Source organism: Panthera tigris, chromosome D4, assembly GCF_018350195.1.
Source record: "Panthera tigris isolate Pti1 chromosome D4, P.tigris_Pti1_mat1.1, whole genome shotgun sequence".
Classification (NCBI taxonomy): Eukaryota; Metazoa; Chordata; class Mammalia; order Carnivora; family Felidae; genus Panthera; species Panthera tigris.
This window is the reverse complement of record NC_056672.1, coordinates 50,191,358-50,208,289: the sequence shown is the minus strand read 5'-3', so window position 1 is coordinate 50,208,289 and position 16,932 is coordinate 50,191,358. Positions and strand designations below refer to the sequence as shown.

The following is a 16,932-nucleotide window of genomic DNA, read 5'->3' as shown; positions in this document are numbered from 1 at the left end:
TAGACCCATATACCCCCTCAACAGCAGTCAGCTGAGGCAGAAGGGCTCTTGTCCTTTCCTGCCTAAAGCCCTCTCGGGTTGTCACTGTACACACTGCTCACTATCTTATTACACCCAGCCGACTATACTCTTCTTTTTTTTCTTTCTGACCCTTGAAGGCATTCGATTTTGTGATTCCTGGTTCAGACTGTATTCAAGTAGGTAATTTACAGATACACAGCTTAGTCCGTGATTTTAGCTGAACTTGGATCCCAGATATCAAGTATCAGAGCTCTATTTCTGGTTTGACCCCTCTATTACTGGTTCACCCTCATTGGCTCTTACATGCAAATACAGTGACTCACCATTTCTTGCTCAGTCCCTGCCTTCACCCCTCCAGCTCAGGTGTAAAGAGTCGTCTGCGTCCACTTGGCATTTTCCCCTCAGCTTCAGGCTTCAAGGGTCTTTGCAGGCAGGGTCTGCCCTGAATGTCTTTGGCCAAGTGTCCTTTTCTTAGACTCTTTCTGTCTGGAGAAGATCCCCCAACAGTCACACCCCTACCTCAGATTAATTTCTTCCTGGTCACTGTTGCCTTGTGGCTCTGCAAAGCACTCCTTAAATTGGGTTCCAGTCATCATTCTTTCTGGATCTGCCCACCCTTTGCAAAAAGGATCTGTTGCTTTGCTGTCTTCTCCCTGTCCCCTGCTTACCCCCGTCATGTATCAGGAGTATTTGTCAGTCAATCCTGGCTTATTTCTGACTTTGCTAAATTTGGAAAACTACCTGTCTGGCACTTTTCTATTTATATGAAAATACGCACTTCAGTACAAATATACAATACGGTTTGAGGGGTTGCTTCTTTCTCTTTATGAGTGAAAACCTGATAGAAAAATGCATTTCTCTCTGTGATCTGCCAAGTATGAAGAGATACAAGTATCAACTTTCACTGAAGCCTTATAACTTCAGACATGACAAGGTTAAACATGGGCCTGTTTTTCAATTCCCCCGGGGAAACTTTCCACAGAGCAAGAGTTTTCAGGCAGTAACTCAAGGCCACTGCTTGGGGATGGGAAAAGCAAAGGCAACCCAAGCAGAAGTTTTCACCACCCACACTTTACATGGTCATTTGTTCATGTATTCACTCTACAGATACTCACTGAGACCACCATGTTCTGGTATGCATTTGATGCCAGGGATAACTGTGAACAAGAAAGGTAAAAGTACATTCCCTGACAGTACAAAATTTTCAGTCCAGGGGGAGACTTAAAAAATGGACAATTATAATGTAGCAAGTATTGTCATAGGAGAAGTACAGGGCGTCATGATATGCCTGACTTGACTGGGTTAGGTGGACAAGGAGGATATCCTAGAGGAAGTGATGATGGAGTTGAGCTTTGAATAACAAATGGGAGTTAGCCAGATGAGAAGGGGAAGTTGAAGAAGAGGGTTTCCAGCTGCCAACTCTTCAGTATGAGGCAACTCCCAGAGTGAGCAGAATAGGATCTTAGCTCCAGAAGACTGGAGTATTATATACAAATTAGGAGGCTCCGGAAGTGATGATGGAGAGATAAACAAAGTTGAAACCGTAGAGGGTCTTGCTTGCTGTGTTAAATAGCTCTGATGTTACCTTAAAGCAGTAGGAAGCTGCTTTAGAGTTTAATGCAAAAAGGTGGATGGCTTGGTTAGATTTGCATAGTAGGAAGATTATCTGCCTGCCCAGTGGGAGATTAGAAAAAATCCAAGAGTAGAGAGGAGAAGCTCCAGCAAACCAGGCAGGAAATGATGGTGGCTTGAGCTAGAGAAGTGGTGGTAGAGGTGGAGGGAGAACTCTTCAGACAAGATTTGGGATTAATTGCCCTTCATCACATCATGGAAAAATGAGTCTGCTGGTGAATAAAGGAAAGTGTTATTTGTGATGATGCTCATAGTACATCATCCATGACAAGAAGGCAGAGTCATTTTCAGATTCCAACTGGCGCTCATGATCAAAGTGCAGGTACTTCTGTCTGACTTTCTAGTACTAATGAAGTTGATTATCATCTTGTTCTCACTCCACCCCATTTGGCCCCATTTGATTTTCAGCAAATTCAGCACATCTGAACTAGCTACAGTTTGTTTTTTACGGCTTTTATTGCCTTTCTGCAGTGAATGAGCATCTTCCTCAGGATTTCCTGGGTCTTTCTCAGTCTACTTCCACCTCCATGCTGCGATGGCAGAGGGTGAAGGCAGACATCCTGGAGATGAATGGGCAGATAAGGAACAGCCTCTGGCAGTAGGGAAGTGACATGGAGAGAAGAGGGAAGTGTGGGAGGCAGGCACATTGTATTTACAGTCGCTCCTTTGGGTGGCTGAAACAGCACTTCCTCTGCCTGGCAAAATGGCATGTCTGAAAGAATTAACGATCTGTTTAGAACATATAATCACATGCTAGTCTATTTTCCTTTGGTCCAACCACTGTGGTGGTAGGTCAGAGGGCAACACAGGGGGCACTGGGGAAGGGCAAAGGGAGTTGGGGAACAGGGTAGTAGCCAGTTTATTTCTAACCATTTGCAGCTGTCAGCTTGTTTGGGGACTTTATTTTTTTTAAGGCAGAGGAACAAAGTCTTGCTACACGGGATTGTTTTGCTTGGCATGACGAACAGACACTTTCTTGAGGAACGCACAGAGATAACACAAAACATCTGCTTCAAGGAGTCAGTCCTCTGCAGCTGACTTTTCATCAGCCTGAGCCCGAGCACATGGGGCTTCTTTAGATCAATATGTAGATACATTTAGGAGGCGGGAGAACGGTGATGCAATGGGCAGGCAGCGGGGCGGAAGCTAAGAGGAGGAGGATGTGTATTTGTAAGAAACAGATCTGTGTTATGAGGTTTTTTTCGCTGTTTGTTTTCCTCGTGATCCAATTGCATTTTGTTTTGCAAGTGTTTGGGAAATGGTATGTTCTCGGCCACGCTGCCAGAGGAGGTCTGTTTTCTTTTCCCACGTGTGTGGGATGTTGTTTTTCTTCAGGAACTATTGAGAATGAGGGAATTCTATGGCTTGTGCAGGGATTTTCATCCATGCACTCTTCGGTTACTGGACCCCAAAGACAAAAAGGACAGCACAAATGCCCTCAGACGTGAGTGACGGTTTTAAGGGGAGTTGTGGGCATTTCTGGTTGTTGTCATTCGTGTGCTATCAGGGGTCCCAAAAGGATGGGCCAGAACATTAGGTTTCATCTTGTGCCATGTGGAAACTCCTTAGACAACTCACAGGATGTTCCCCAGATCCACTTTCCAGGAGAGTTTGCCCTTTGAAGAAAAGGTAACTTCGTCTGTCCTGTTTCATTTGTCCTTCCCCGGCACCCTGGGCTTTGATGAGGAAGAGCCAAAGTTTCCTAACAGCTGTTAACGCCGGCTGTTAGTTCTGTTAGTTACTGGGTGCTCCTGAGTGCCTGCTGGCACTGTGCTCCCTGTTTAACCCTCACAATCTCACAGACACCTAGGTCTAATTATCCCCGTTTCTCGGATGAGGAAATGAGCCTTTTCATTCGCAAACTTGCTCAAGAGCAAGCAGCCCGGAAGTTTCCCAGCTAGAATGTGAACCCAAGTCTGATGGGCACCAGAACCAGATACCTTAGCCACTGTTCTTAATGCTGGACGACACATGCATTTGGAGAAGTAAGAGCCAAACCTCCGCCTTCCACCTTCGTCTTTTAACAAGCTTTGCCTCTCCAGTTTCTCCAGTTGGATGAAAGAGATGAAAGGAGCTGTGAGAACACCCCATTGAGTGTCCTGGCCGAGTGGAAAGAGCACAGGCTCCAGAATCAGAGGCTGGACTTCAGACCCCTTTTCATCACAGCCTAGTTTGAAATCCCAACCAGTCAGTCCCCTCGCCTTTCTGAGCTTTGATTTCAGGGTCAGCATGTGGCTTGAGAGCTCAGCTCTGGGTCCAGCACTTGGCAATTATTGGTTACATGGTGAGCCCACTCCAGGCTCCCTGCCAGGCACCGAGGATCGGCTGCAAGGACCCTCAGGGAGGGTACGGTCTAGGAGAGAAGGCAGACCTGAGTCAGGGTCCACAGAGAAGTATGAAATTACCATGTGGGATCTGTGCTCAGGAAGGTTCAGCAGATGGCAGACAACCTGAGGCTGGAGATGATGGAAGTCTTTGAGCAGAGCTCTTAGGAAGTAGAGGCATTAACAAAATAAATGACAGGCTGGAATATCTGCCAATTACTTATGGAACCTGGGATGTTTGAGGAAAGTTCTCTGCTGTCCCTGGAGACAACCTCTTAGCCCTTACTTGCTACATCTCCATAGTCCGGGTCCAACCCCGTGTGATCATGGACCAGAGTCTCCTCCCCAAGCATTGGACATTCTCTTAAAAGATAAAAAACAGGGGCGTTTGGGTAGCTCAGTCGGTTAAGCGTCTGACTTCGGCTCAGGTCGTGATCTCGCGGTCCGTGAGTTCAAGCCCCGCGTCAGGCTCTGTGCTGACTGCTCAGAGCCTGGAGCCTGTTTCAGATTCTGTGTCTTCCTCTCTCTCTGACCCTCCCCCATTCATGCTCTGTCTCTCTCTGTCTCAAAAATAAATAAACCTTAAAAAAAAAAAAAAAGATAGAAAACAGAACAGGAATGTGCTATAGCTAGCACAGAAGCTTTCACCTGGGTCTTGAGTTTGGGACCTTTGTCTTCAATCTGTGGCTCTGTTATCCAAAGCATTTCTGCATTCTCTGAGGGACTCTTCTTTTGCAGCTTCCATAACAGAACAAAAGAGAAAACATAGGCCATTTAATTTAGATAGTTTATTTTCTTTCAGGGGTTTTCTAAAAGGAAGGATTGAATGGGGCATCTGCTTAACAGTGCAAGGGAAGGGAGAGGAGGGGGGAGGAAGGAAGAAAATGGATTGAAGCTCAGAAATTACTGGAATTTTTTATTAAATTTTGTTTGGGAGAAAGGAGATTTACTAAGTCCGAGATAAAAGGCAAATCCACATGGGGCCCCAGAGAAATTATTATATTCCATGCTCGATTTAGCTCTCATACTGACTGTGGTTTGGAGATCAGAAAGTTGTGGTTAGGCACATTCATAAACTCTGCAGGACTCTGTCAGATGCTGGTTCCCTGCCGAGCACCACATCTTCCTGAGCAGCAGAGGCAGGGCTGGGGGCTGCCTGTCAGGCCTTCAGGAGAGTCCAGGCCCCCCAGTCTCACCTTACCCTCTGCCTTCATCCCTCCTGTCTGGCTCAGCCTCCTCCTTGGCCTGATCATCCAGCAAACTCCAGTCTTGCTTTGAGTCTAATTGTTGAGCAAATTCCTGAGGGAAGCACATACAAGTGATTGGCTTGGGATTCTGACCTCTGCCCAGGCATTTTGCCTCAGCTCCCTCTGGAATCTGGGCTCAGCCTGGCCCTGTTTTAGGTTCACCAACTTCGTTTCAGTACTGACCCATTTGCAGAGACCCAACTCCATCACATGACCCAAGATCATCCAGGTCCAAGGTTGTGTGTGTGCATGTGTGTGTATCACCTCTGTAGAGAACACTCTTCTGAACACATCTTCTCATTTGGGGATAACTTCTTAGAGTCTGAAATTCCCCAGCTTGAATCTGAGAGTCCTGGGATGTGGCTCAAGGTGGGGTGGTGAAAGAGATTGCCCTGAGACTCAATCACTGATTGCAAATCATTTAGAGACCTTCTGATCAAAGGTTGTTTTCTTTATCAATTAGTACATATCTGTCTGGGATTATGGTCACATGGCTTATCTGGTTTATAATAAGACTAGTCAAAGTTTAACTCCAAACCCTTCAGACATGCAATCTACTTAAGACTACTGGTTAATATTGTCTAGCATTAACTTTCTAATTGAGTACAGTAACTGAAAATTAACTATCAGCACCTGAAAAAATACATTGAAAGGCAAATAAGGGAGGTTTTAATGATAAGAAAAGAGGAGTTTCAGATTTTTTTCTTCCCACCTCCTTGTTGAAATCAAAATGTTCTTATCACAGAGTTCTCCTCCCTTTTCACCAAAGGCAGTGTGAAGCTTCCCATGTCAGGACCTTGTCAAGACCCTGGCAAAACACTGTTGTTCTGCTGTAGGCTTTTTTCCTCCCCCAAATAGGAAATGATAGAGTCACATCTTGACTAAATAAAATCACTGCTCTTTTATGATTCACTTTTGATTGATAAGTATTCCCTACCTAGGTCTGTGCCAGGTACTTTTAAAAGCAGACTCAGAATTTAAAACAATCCCTTTGTTCAGGGAGCTTACAATAATATGAGACATAAATATGAGAAATTTGCAGAAGATAATATAAGGCAGAATGTAACCCAGTGCTTAATTGAGTACTTGCCACTGTGAGTTCTTTGTAAGTTCAGAACTGATGTGTTAATGCCCAAACTGCCCTCATGAAAATAAATATGCAGGAGGAATTTAATGCCAAAGTGTCTTCCAAAGAACTTTGGGTCTATGGGATACTAAAAATAACAGTTCACAAGAGGGTGCTTACTATCTGCAACGCATTAGGCAAAACCTTTTTTATGTGTGTGTGTTTAACCTTCACAACAACCTCATGAGCTACAGACAACATTAACATCCCTGTTTCTTTCTGGATGGGGAAACTGAGGCTTAGAGGGACTAACTTTGCACATGACTACCTTGTGAATAGAAGGTAGAGTGACATAGAAATGAAAGCTGGGGAGTATGATTACAGACTGTGTTTTAAACCAGTAGATATTATGGGGCGGGGGGAGGAGTTTAGAGTAAAATAGGACTTTTTCCTACAGGAATTCTCAGATCCTTTATTTTGCGGAGATACATTGTAAACCTCTATGAAAACAGCATTTAAAATTTCTTTTAATATTTATTTTAAAGAGAGCGTGGGGGAGGGGCAGAGAGAGAGGGAGACACAGAATCCAGAGGGCTCCAAGCTCTGAGCTATCAGCACAGAGCCCAACGTGGCGCTCGAATTCATGAACCATGAGATAAGTCAGACATTTAACCAACTGAGCCACCCAGGCACCCCAAAAGCATCATTTTTGCGAATACATTTGATCTCATGATCCTCTTTTTTTAACCAAGGATCTCCCAAGATGAGTGATTTTCAAAACATGGCTTGGGAAATACTAAAGTGAAGGGTGCATAATATCTCACACACGCAAGAGAAGCAGAGGGACAGAAGGTTGGATGTGGTCCTGAGCTGGATCAGTGGTGCCACATGTCCACATAGCCCTTTGCCCAGACCCAGCCAGTGTACAGCCCCCTCAGCTGCCAGCCATCATTATAACAAGCCCAGCATCCGTTTGTGATGATTCATTAGCCTTTCATTCTTCCTATTGCTGGACTGTATGCATTTAAAGCAAGCAAACACACATTTTCCAAGCTCCTTCCATAAGCCAGGTACTGAGCTAAGTGCAGGTCATAAAATGGTGATCTGTTCCCTGCTACCAAGGAGCCTGCAGTAACAGGATGCAGAAGAAAAGACCTGAGTTTTAGAGCCAAATCATTATCTCCTTTTAGCTATGAGGCTAGGAGCAAATACTTTCACTGAGCTAAGCCTCAGTTAAAAACAAAGCTGCAACAATAATATCACTGCTCAGGATGTCCCTGAGACTAAAGGACTTCACACACATATGTATCAGGCATCACCCAAGGATCCCTTTCCTTTGGCTCCTTGGCCAAGGAGCCCTTTCCTTGGCTCCTTTGGAAATTGGATATGTCTTAGCAGCCCCATGAAGACAAAAACCCTCAGATGGATCACTTTTCATGATCTGGCCCATCTGGGGCCTGTCAAGGAAGGGAGTGGATCAGCAGGGCTGAGTCTTGCCCTATCTTGCTGCCATGAAGCCAGTTACACAGGGTGAGATAGTTGCAGAGTCCACCAAAGGGTTAGACATCCAGTTCTCTACATCAAAGGGAGTGGTCTCTTCTACCTCCCACCTTCTGAAGGCTTATTTAAAACACACAGACATACATGCTACACAGACATATGCATACATGTACGTACACACATATAAACACACAGATTCGTACATGTAACACACATACACTCACACATATACACACATACATACATATACGCATGCACACATATATCCACAAATATACACACATACGTACATATGCACACACACACAAATCTGAACACCTGGAAGGCTGAAGAGAAGAGGGGGAAAGAGCTAAAATATTACACAAACTATAGGAGTGGCCCCTGAACCATAGATATTATGGAATGAATTTCCCAACTGCTGTGTAGCTTTCTTACTCTTAATCCCATGCTCTGTGAACTGAAATTTTATCTCTGGTGCAGCAGAGAACTCACTGGGGTTTCTGGGCTCCCTAGAACTCTCAGTCCAGGACTTGTCAGCTTCCAGAGTTGGCCTGAGGTGACTGGTACATGCTGAGCACGTCCTGACTTGAACCATTTGCAGCGTTCACTTTTGAAGAATGAATTGCGTGTAAGGGAGGGAATGGTGGAAGGGTCAGATCCAACTAAGCCGCTAGAGTCCCGAGGAATTCAGGTGAGAAATTAAAAAATAGAACTTAGTGTAAAAGTTCCCACTACATACCCATTATAGTACAGATACTAGTACAAGGACACTGCAAAGCAAATGTTTTTATTTAATAATCCAGAAAAGTGAAGTAACCTGCCTATACAGCTAGTAAATTGTAGGGCCAGGACTTTAAAAGTAGACCTTGCAGATTCTCAAAGCAACTCAGCTATTCTCAAGATAATTTCCAGCCATATCCCAAAAGGGAGAGATAGAGGCAAACCAACTTTGAGAACAAAAGCAAGGCCAGAGACCAGGTATGGAATGGAAGGTAGCACCAGGAATTCAGAACTAAGCAGAATAGGAATGGGGGGAATATGGCAAACTGGGGACCATCTAGAGACACCTAGCAATTGCCATGAACATCCTCAGTATGCCCAATAGTTGGCTTTACCTCTGAGTCAGTGTGTGGGGCCTGGGGCTAGTCAAGCAGATGCACTGACACAGCTAAGACTCCCCATGTTCTCTAGCAGCTGGTTAGCCTCCACAGAGACTGGAGGCAGGGATGTGAAAGGTAAACCCACTGGAGGGGGTTCAGGCCACCCAGAAAGGAAGGGCCACAGAGCTGCAGGTGTGTGTTGGAGCCCCAGAGCAGGATCTCAGGTTTTCAGGGTGGTCCTGGGCTTTAGGATTGGACAAACCTGGGTCCAGACCCCTCCTCTACTGTTTGCCAGCTGAGTGACCTTGGGCAGCTACTTAATTTTCTGAGTCTGTTTTCTCATCTTTGAGATGGAAACAATAATAATAGTACCTGTCTTCAAGTCTTGTTCTGCAAACTTAATCAACTAATCTGTGTAAATCTCTTGGCTCAGTTCCTACAACACAGTAAGTGCTCAGTTGATGTTGGCTTTTACTGTTAGTCCCAGATCCCCAGTCCCAAGGCATGGGCAGAGAAAACACATTTCTCCTTGAAGGCAGTAGAGTGTATTAATTAGCCTTCCTCTTATCCCCTTCAATCTGTGGCTGCCAGCGATGTGGACTTCTTTCAAACTTCTCTCTCTCTCTCTCTCTCCACTCCTTTTCTTTTTTTAAGTCATATTTCTATACCACCAAAGAGTAACCTTTGGATGCCTTGTTTCACTTAGCAGTCGAGCTATACCTCTATCCTTGGTAGAGAGTTATACTCCAAACTTAACCAGATCTTTTGGTGTTTAGAATCAAGCGGTCTTGGTCCAAATCCCAGCCCTGCCACTTTTTAGCTAAATAGCCTGGGGCAAGTCAATCTGTGCTTCAGAGCTTCAGTGTTAGCCATCCATGACATATAGGTAGTAAAGCCTACTTTGCAGATAGGTTGTAAAGGAAAAATATGTCAGCCGTTGGTATTGTCACTGTGTGGGCTACAGGGCTCCCCTTCTCATGGGAACACACTTGGAGGGGATTCCATCATCTCTGGGACTTGAGCTTCTTTGAAGACTCCAGAACCTTCCACAGCCTGGCAGCAGTGCTTTCTGCTGGCCTCTCCTCAGCCTAGAAAACCACCCATAATTTCTGCGAGGGTCTGCCCACCACCTCCTTCCCAGCTGTACCTCACCTCCATCCCTAAATCCCAGCATCTGTTGCCCAGACAGCTGCCACGCTATGCCTGAGTCTCTCCCTGGGTTCATTTGATAGGTCCCACTTTGTTTTTGAAGAAAAGCAGGTAAGAGTGCCGGGCCCCAGGGAGACAGATCTTGCCTCTGCCAGCTGCCAGTCATGTTCTGTCTCTCCCATCGTGTCCTGGGCGTCCCAGGTGATCCCATTACAGAGTATCTCACCAGACAGCTGCCACTGGGACCCTGTGGAGGAACAGAGAACAAAATTCCAGGCTTCCTAGGGACCAGGGCCACGTCCTGAGCACACTCTCCAATTCTGATGAAAGGCTGGTTGCCATGTCTACCTTTTCTTGAGAAAGGTAATGTATTCCTTATAACAACAGCGAGGTGCTCCAGACCCTCACTGTAGTGCAGAGAGAAGGGGGCCATTCCCATTTGGTGAGCTCTTACTCTGTTCTAGGCACTGTCGAAGGATTTTACTCATGTTAGCACCCTCCAACGCATGCAAGGAAGGCTTTATTATGATCCTTCTTTTATAGATGAGAAACCAAAATTGCATGAGTACCACTTCTCATTCTTGACAGCCACTGGAAATTTTACCTGTATCGAATCCTCACAACTGTTGCAACTTTTACTTACATATGGCCAAACTGAAGCTCAGAGAGGTTATGTATCTTGCCTATGGTGATACAGATAGAAAAGTTGCAGAGCAGGAAATCAAAGTCTTTTGGACTTACAACAGACTTGTCACCATTTTAGGACAGTGTAAATAACAAGAGTTTAAACAGTGTTTAAGAGGGGGAAAGGAAGTGGGTTTGTGGATCCTGCTGTGTGTTGCTCTGACCAGACAGCAGTAGTGGTCATCAAACAGGAAATCTGGGTGTCTCCTCTGGCCACATAACCCACTCTTACCTTCCACAAGGGGATGAAGTGGTAATAAGTAATGCAAAGTGTCTATGGAGTTTGCTGCATTTGCCCACCTCAGAAACAGTGAATCTCAGGAGAAATTTGGATCAGAATTTGCACACTGGTAGCCTGTAGGTGAAATTAAGCTAGAAAGATGTCTTGTGTTGACCGTTGGTATTTCTGTAAAACTTTAACTGCTGATGTTTTAAAAATGCAGCAAATTCACATAGCACTCCAAATTTCTGAATTATCTTGAAAACTCAGGAGTTCTCACATGGCCACCCTTGGCGGGAGTTTTGGCACAGCAGCTCCCTCTGAGGAGAAGGTGTTTTCAATTTACTTCAGTGCTCAAGGCCCCGCCCCCATCACGATGTGTCAGGGAGCGCTTGTCTCCTTGGAGCATTCCCCTCCTCCTGCTGGTTTTCTTTATGTTAATGTAAGAGGAAGATGAACTTTCTTGTGCTCTATCAAGTGGGGGAAAAACACAAGAAGGGAGAGCACACATTTGTATGTAAAAATGAATATTTTTATATAAATATAACCAATGTATATGCACACATTATATATACAGATATATACTGATATATGATAGATATATACAGATAGCTATAGATATAGATATATAGATATATACAGATATATACAGATATAGACACACATACACACCCATACATTTAGGTAAAGAAACCAACCTGGCCCTTTTCGTTCATTTTTTGGTCTCTTCCTGGTCATTGTTGGCATTTAAATACAACAGCATTTCAGCCACTTTTTTTAGGCAGGATCCGACACAGCCACCCGCAGAGAGCAGGCATCTGTAGGCTGGCCAGGGAGCTCAGGGCCAGGATGCTCTCCAGCCTCACACATGTGCTCCTGGGCTATGAGAGCTTTCCCATCATGGCTTTGTTCTCCTTTTTTTTTTTCTTTTTTTTTTAACTTCTCTAGGTGTTCCCTTCCCAAAGAACTTCCTTCAGATCTGCAAGAAGATCCTGTGCCGCCTTTTCCGAGTCTTTGTCCACGTCTACATCCACCACTTTGACCGGGTCATTGTGATGGGCGCGGAGGCCCATGTCAACACCTGCTACAAGCACTTCTATTACTTCGTCACAGAGATGAACCTCATAGACCGCAAGGAGCTAGAGCCTTTGGTAAGTGTCACCATGCTACTTCTAGGAGCTCAGCCTTTTGTCCCAGCACACTGACAAACCCATGCAAAATGCTCATTCATGATGAGCCGTCAGCCAGAGGCCTACAGCATTAGACAGGAGTTAGAGGTCAGCTTCAGGAGCAGGAGATGCCAAGATGTCCACAGCACCCAGTGTAGTAAACCACATAGTGGTTTGTAGTGGGATTATACTGGCAGAATGTAGTAGGATTGTAGTAGTTTGGGCTCGAGGGAGTAGCTTTAATTCTCAGCTCCCAAACCAGCCACCTATCTACTTACTCCCTTAAATGAGCATCTTTGATCTCTCATGTTATCCATTATACCTCCATTCAAAGATAACCAGAAACATTCCTTTAATCAGTGAACACATATTTAGCACCTACTGTTTGCTGCTAGGCATGCCAAGTCAAGCAAAACTACCTGCGAGTGGCTTTGACTCCAGAGAGTGAGACAGAAGTAAGCGCTTTGACTCCAAAGAGTAAGACAGAAAAGTAAGCACTTTGACTCCAGAGTTAGAGACAGAACTAAGCGCTTTGACTCCAGAGACAGAGACAGAAGTCAGCGCTTTGACTGCAGAGTCAGAGACAGAAGTCAGTGCTTGGACACCAGAGACAGAGATAGAACTAAGTGCTTTGACTCCAGAGATAGAGACAGAAGTCAGTGCTTGGACTCCAGAGACAGAGACAGAAGTCAGTGCTTGGATGCCAGAGATAGAGACAGAAGTAAGCACTTTGACTCCAGAGACAGAGACAGAAGTAAGCCCTTGGACTCCAGAAATGGCGACAGAAGTAAGCTCCAGATGAGAATACGGTGTCTGAAGGGCTTTGCTTTTCGTACTGAATCTCCTGTGATGCATTTTAATGGAATATATTAAAATCCAGAACATCTGATTTAAGAAACTTAACAGTTATTGTTTAGGTGAATGAGAATTCCTTGTGTTTTCTTCATAAGGTGTTTTTATAGTTGGACTCAGTCTGTGCTTTAGAAGTCAAGGACCCTTGAAATCCTCAACATCTTTTGTAACACGTAGTATCTTAATGTGGATGCCCTCATCGCAGCTATTTCTAGTTGGCTCTACTGAGTACTTATCCCGTATAATACAGAGCTCTATACTAAAATCACACTTTCTTCTTAAAACATTAAAAATGGCAGTTTTGCAACTAACTTTCTTCCAAGTCCATTTGAATAATGACCAACACAGGGCCCAGACTATGGTCTTTTGCTAGTCCATCTTCCTTTCTCTTTATGTACATGTTTTTTAAGTATAGGTTTTGTTGTTATTTATGTATGGTGAGGCCAACAGATCAGGAAACAACTGCCATTGGAAAGATAGAGTGTTACACTCACAGATCGAAGGCAAGGGGCACACACCATGTCAAGGTGGGGGGCAGGGCAAGGCACGGTGGGGGAGCCACCAGGGTTGGTTAGAGGCAGTGGAAACAGAGAAAATGGGGGCAAAAGCCTTTATTGGGGTTTCTCTGGGAAAGAACAGGTGAGCCAAGCTAAGCAAGATTAGAATTGACTAATCTGAATAATTTCAGGAGGCCCTGGGGATTAGGGGCTGCCTTAGTTGTGTGGTACCTGGATCTGGGGTGATTTATGGAAGGCAGTAGTAGCCCTAAGGGTGAGAGGCATAGGGGAGGTGGTTGGGGCTGTGGGCTCTGGATTGATTGGTTTGTATTGGTTGGGGAGTAAACAGCTGGAAGGTGAGTTGTTTACTACATATAGGAATTGGCTAGCCCTGGGAGGGGCAGTCCCTCCGGGGTCAACAAGGCTCTGTTGTTAAAGAATCAAAAATACAAAAAGAGAGAGAGAGAGAGAGAGATGTTTAATATGGTACTATATCTGTATCTGGAAAAGAAATTGATATATCACATTTAGAGTTTCTCAACTTGAAATCTATTATCATGCTATGAAAGTACATGGGGAAAAAATATTTTTGTTTGCATCACTGGGAGTTCTGGAAAAAAACAGGACTTTCTGGACACAAATAAGATATATCGTTGGCTACAGAAGTGCTCATCTTCTTCATTTTCTTTTACAACAGTTTTCTAGAAAGTTCTTGGGGGCAGGAACTAGGTTGTCTCTGAATTCAGTTGGGCAAGTAGTGTGGAAAGAAGCTGAAATGCTTCACGATTGAACTTCTCCTACTTTGTCCTTTAAGGCAGCTGTGGGTAAACAGTACAAGAAGAAAAGGTGTGCAAACAGCTCAAGGGAGTTAAAAGGCTGGAAAGAGTTGACAAAGCTAATTTAGAAAATGTCAAGGACAAAGGAAAGAGGGACTCCAGGCCACGGAAACCAAGAGGGTGGAGAAACCGTCAGGGGAAATACCTTCCCCCAAAGGTCCACCAGAAGGAAGAGTCTCCCCAAAGCACTCACTGTGTCGGTTTCACTGCCTCAAAGGAGCAGAAACAGCTGGATAGAAGCAACAGTCAGTTTCCTCTTTACGTACAAAAGCATAAAGGCCGTTGTAAGACTAAGCTGAGCTCCAGCCATCCTTTCTTAGCCATCAAAAAACTATCAGTCATTTTCAGTAACTGAGGAAGAGCCCCAGGGATTCTAACACCTGGCAGTACTAGGAGCTGACTGAAGTGAGAGTCACAGAAAGGCTCTGAACAGCTCAGTGTTCCAGACGAGAGCCTCTTTGGAGGCATAGGGAAGACTGACTCAGGGTTAGCCAGGAATTGTTAACAGTGGAACTGAGGAAGAAGGGTTATCAGTTTTTCCCATAGAACCTTTTATTTCTTTAAATCTTGCTTGAAACAGAATCCTTCCTACCTTTATGCTTTCTTAATTATAATTGCAGGGTAATTAACTTTAATGCTTTTACATATTAACAAATGTTTTTCATGCCTAATTGTCTGAAATTATGTGTTCATTTTACACAAACCAAAGCCTATAAAGTTAACAGAAAAAGATACTGAGAACATTTCTAAGGACAGTAATTATAGGGGCACCTGGGTGGGTCAGTGGGTTGAGCGTCTGACTCTTGAATTCTGGGTCATGGAATTGAGCTCTGCATCAGGCTCTGCACTGACAGCACGGAGCCTGCTTAAGATAGTCTCTCTCTCTCTCTCTCTCTCTCTCCCTCTCCCTCTCTCCCTCTCTCCCTCTCTCCCAATCCCTCTCTCTCCTTCCCTCCCTCCTTCTGCCCCCCCCCACTCCCATGATCTCTGTCTCAAAATAAGTAAATAAACTTTAAAAAAATAATTATAATTATATAATATCGGGCTCTGGATACTTAACATAGTCCAGTATCCACTAAGAATACTGTACTTTTGGACTGTTTTTACTGATAGGAACACTTTCAGTAGTTGATAATGCTAGAACACCTAACTTCTAAGTTGACTGTAGCAATGAACATATTAAAATCAGTCATAGTATGTCAGATCAACACATTTTTATTTAATTTGCATATATCAGGTACCCTGTATGTGCAACACAAGTTACTCAGATGTTCATAAGAAGGGTATGCTTTGAAGAACTTATAGCTACAAACTAAAAAATGTAAAATAATGACACACTCATCTTCAGCCCTTGCAAAATGATAAGCAAGTCAGGCATTTTGGCTTCACATTCTAGTGTGCATTCTTTAGGATCTAATGCAGCAAAAGGCCAGAAGGGCAACATTTGAGCAGCCAGCTTCCTTTAGAACACCAGCATTCTGAGTTCCCACATCTCCAGTGGGATATTTCCGATATCATGCCTTGGGATTGCATGAGTGTAGAACTCAGAGACCCCACCTCAGGTTCCTCTCTGCCATGAGTCCACCATGGACAGCTGTACTCGTCTGTTCCCAGAGACTACCCTGTAGCTTTCATCTGATGTTTACGGAGTGTCCAGCACCCCACAGGGGAGGAGATTCAACTTCAGTGCCTAACACCAGACTCAGTCTCTCTGGGTTCAAACTCTTCATTTACTAACTTGCAATCTTCAGCAAGTAGTTGATTTCTCAAAGCCTCATTTTCCTCACTCCTAGAATGGGTATAATAATTGAATTGTTGTAGACATTAAATGGATTAGTCGCATGGTAAGGGCTTAAGGAATGTTGGCTGTTAAATGAGATAATGAATATAAAGTCCCTGGCATATAGTGAGCAAGGATACCCCATTTCTCCCTTCCCAGCTCCCATGGCCTTTTGCCATCTTAGTGATCCCCTAGGTATCCTTGTAACAGATGCAGTTTATCATCTTTGTATTGGTGTCTCCCATAGAATGGTCAACTCTTTGAGAATTGGGGGTCTACAGGATATATGCTCGCATGCCTCTATTGCCAAGTACACACCAAGTACATAATATGTTTTGAATTAGGAAGAGTACTTTGAGGGTGTTGCACCTCCATCCACAGAGATTGTATACCAATCATTCCTCCCTTGGTGCCACCTTTATCTCAGAACATGCCAGCAGACTTCCACTTCTTCATTGTTGGAAATAAAGCTTCATCCTGTTGGATTAGCAATAGAACTTAAAAGCAAAATTAGGCACAGAGCAGTGAAAGGATGTATCATCAGTCTTAGTATCATCTATACCCCAACTTTCAGTTAGTTTTCTGTTTTAGATTCCAGCTAGGTCACCTGGGCAGCGTTGAATGCTCTCATACTACTGCGTCCAGGTGACTAACCCTCCCAGATTTGGCACTAAAAGTCTCATGTCCTGGGAAAACTCTCGATCCCTGGCAAACTGGGACGGTTGGTGACCCTCTCTGGCCTCAGAGTGGGAGTGAAATTTGGAATTCAGAAGCTGGGAAGAGGTCACTCTGGCCAGCCCAGTGAGGAAGGCCAGTGTGTGCATCCCCCCACAGGGCTTGCCTCATGGCTCCCAT

General features: G+C 44.5%; 1 protein-coding gene across 3 annotated transcripts in view; it reads left to right on the top strand.

Annotated features, from left to right (window-relative positions):
- MOB3B (MOB kinase activator 3B) overlaps positions 1-16,932 on the top strand; it is a 198,540-nt gene that overhangs the window by 153,934 nt on the left and 27,674 nt on the right. Inside the window, exons 6-7 of one of the 3 annotated variants that reach the window (XM_042964046.1) lie at positions 11,892-12,094; positions 14,276-14,373. The exons of 1 other annotated variant lie outside the window; for it this stretch is intronic. In XM_042964046.1, coding sequence (XP_042819980.1) covers positions 11,892-12,094; positions 14,276-14,365 — 293 coding nt within the window. In that variant the 3' untranslated portion in view covers positions 14,366-14,373. Of the gene's footprint in view, positions 1-11,891; positions 12,095-14,275; positions 14,374-16,932 lie in introns of those variants that run through there. One more of the 3 variants, XM_042964047.1, reaches the window with a different exon arrangement.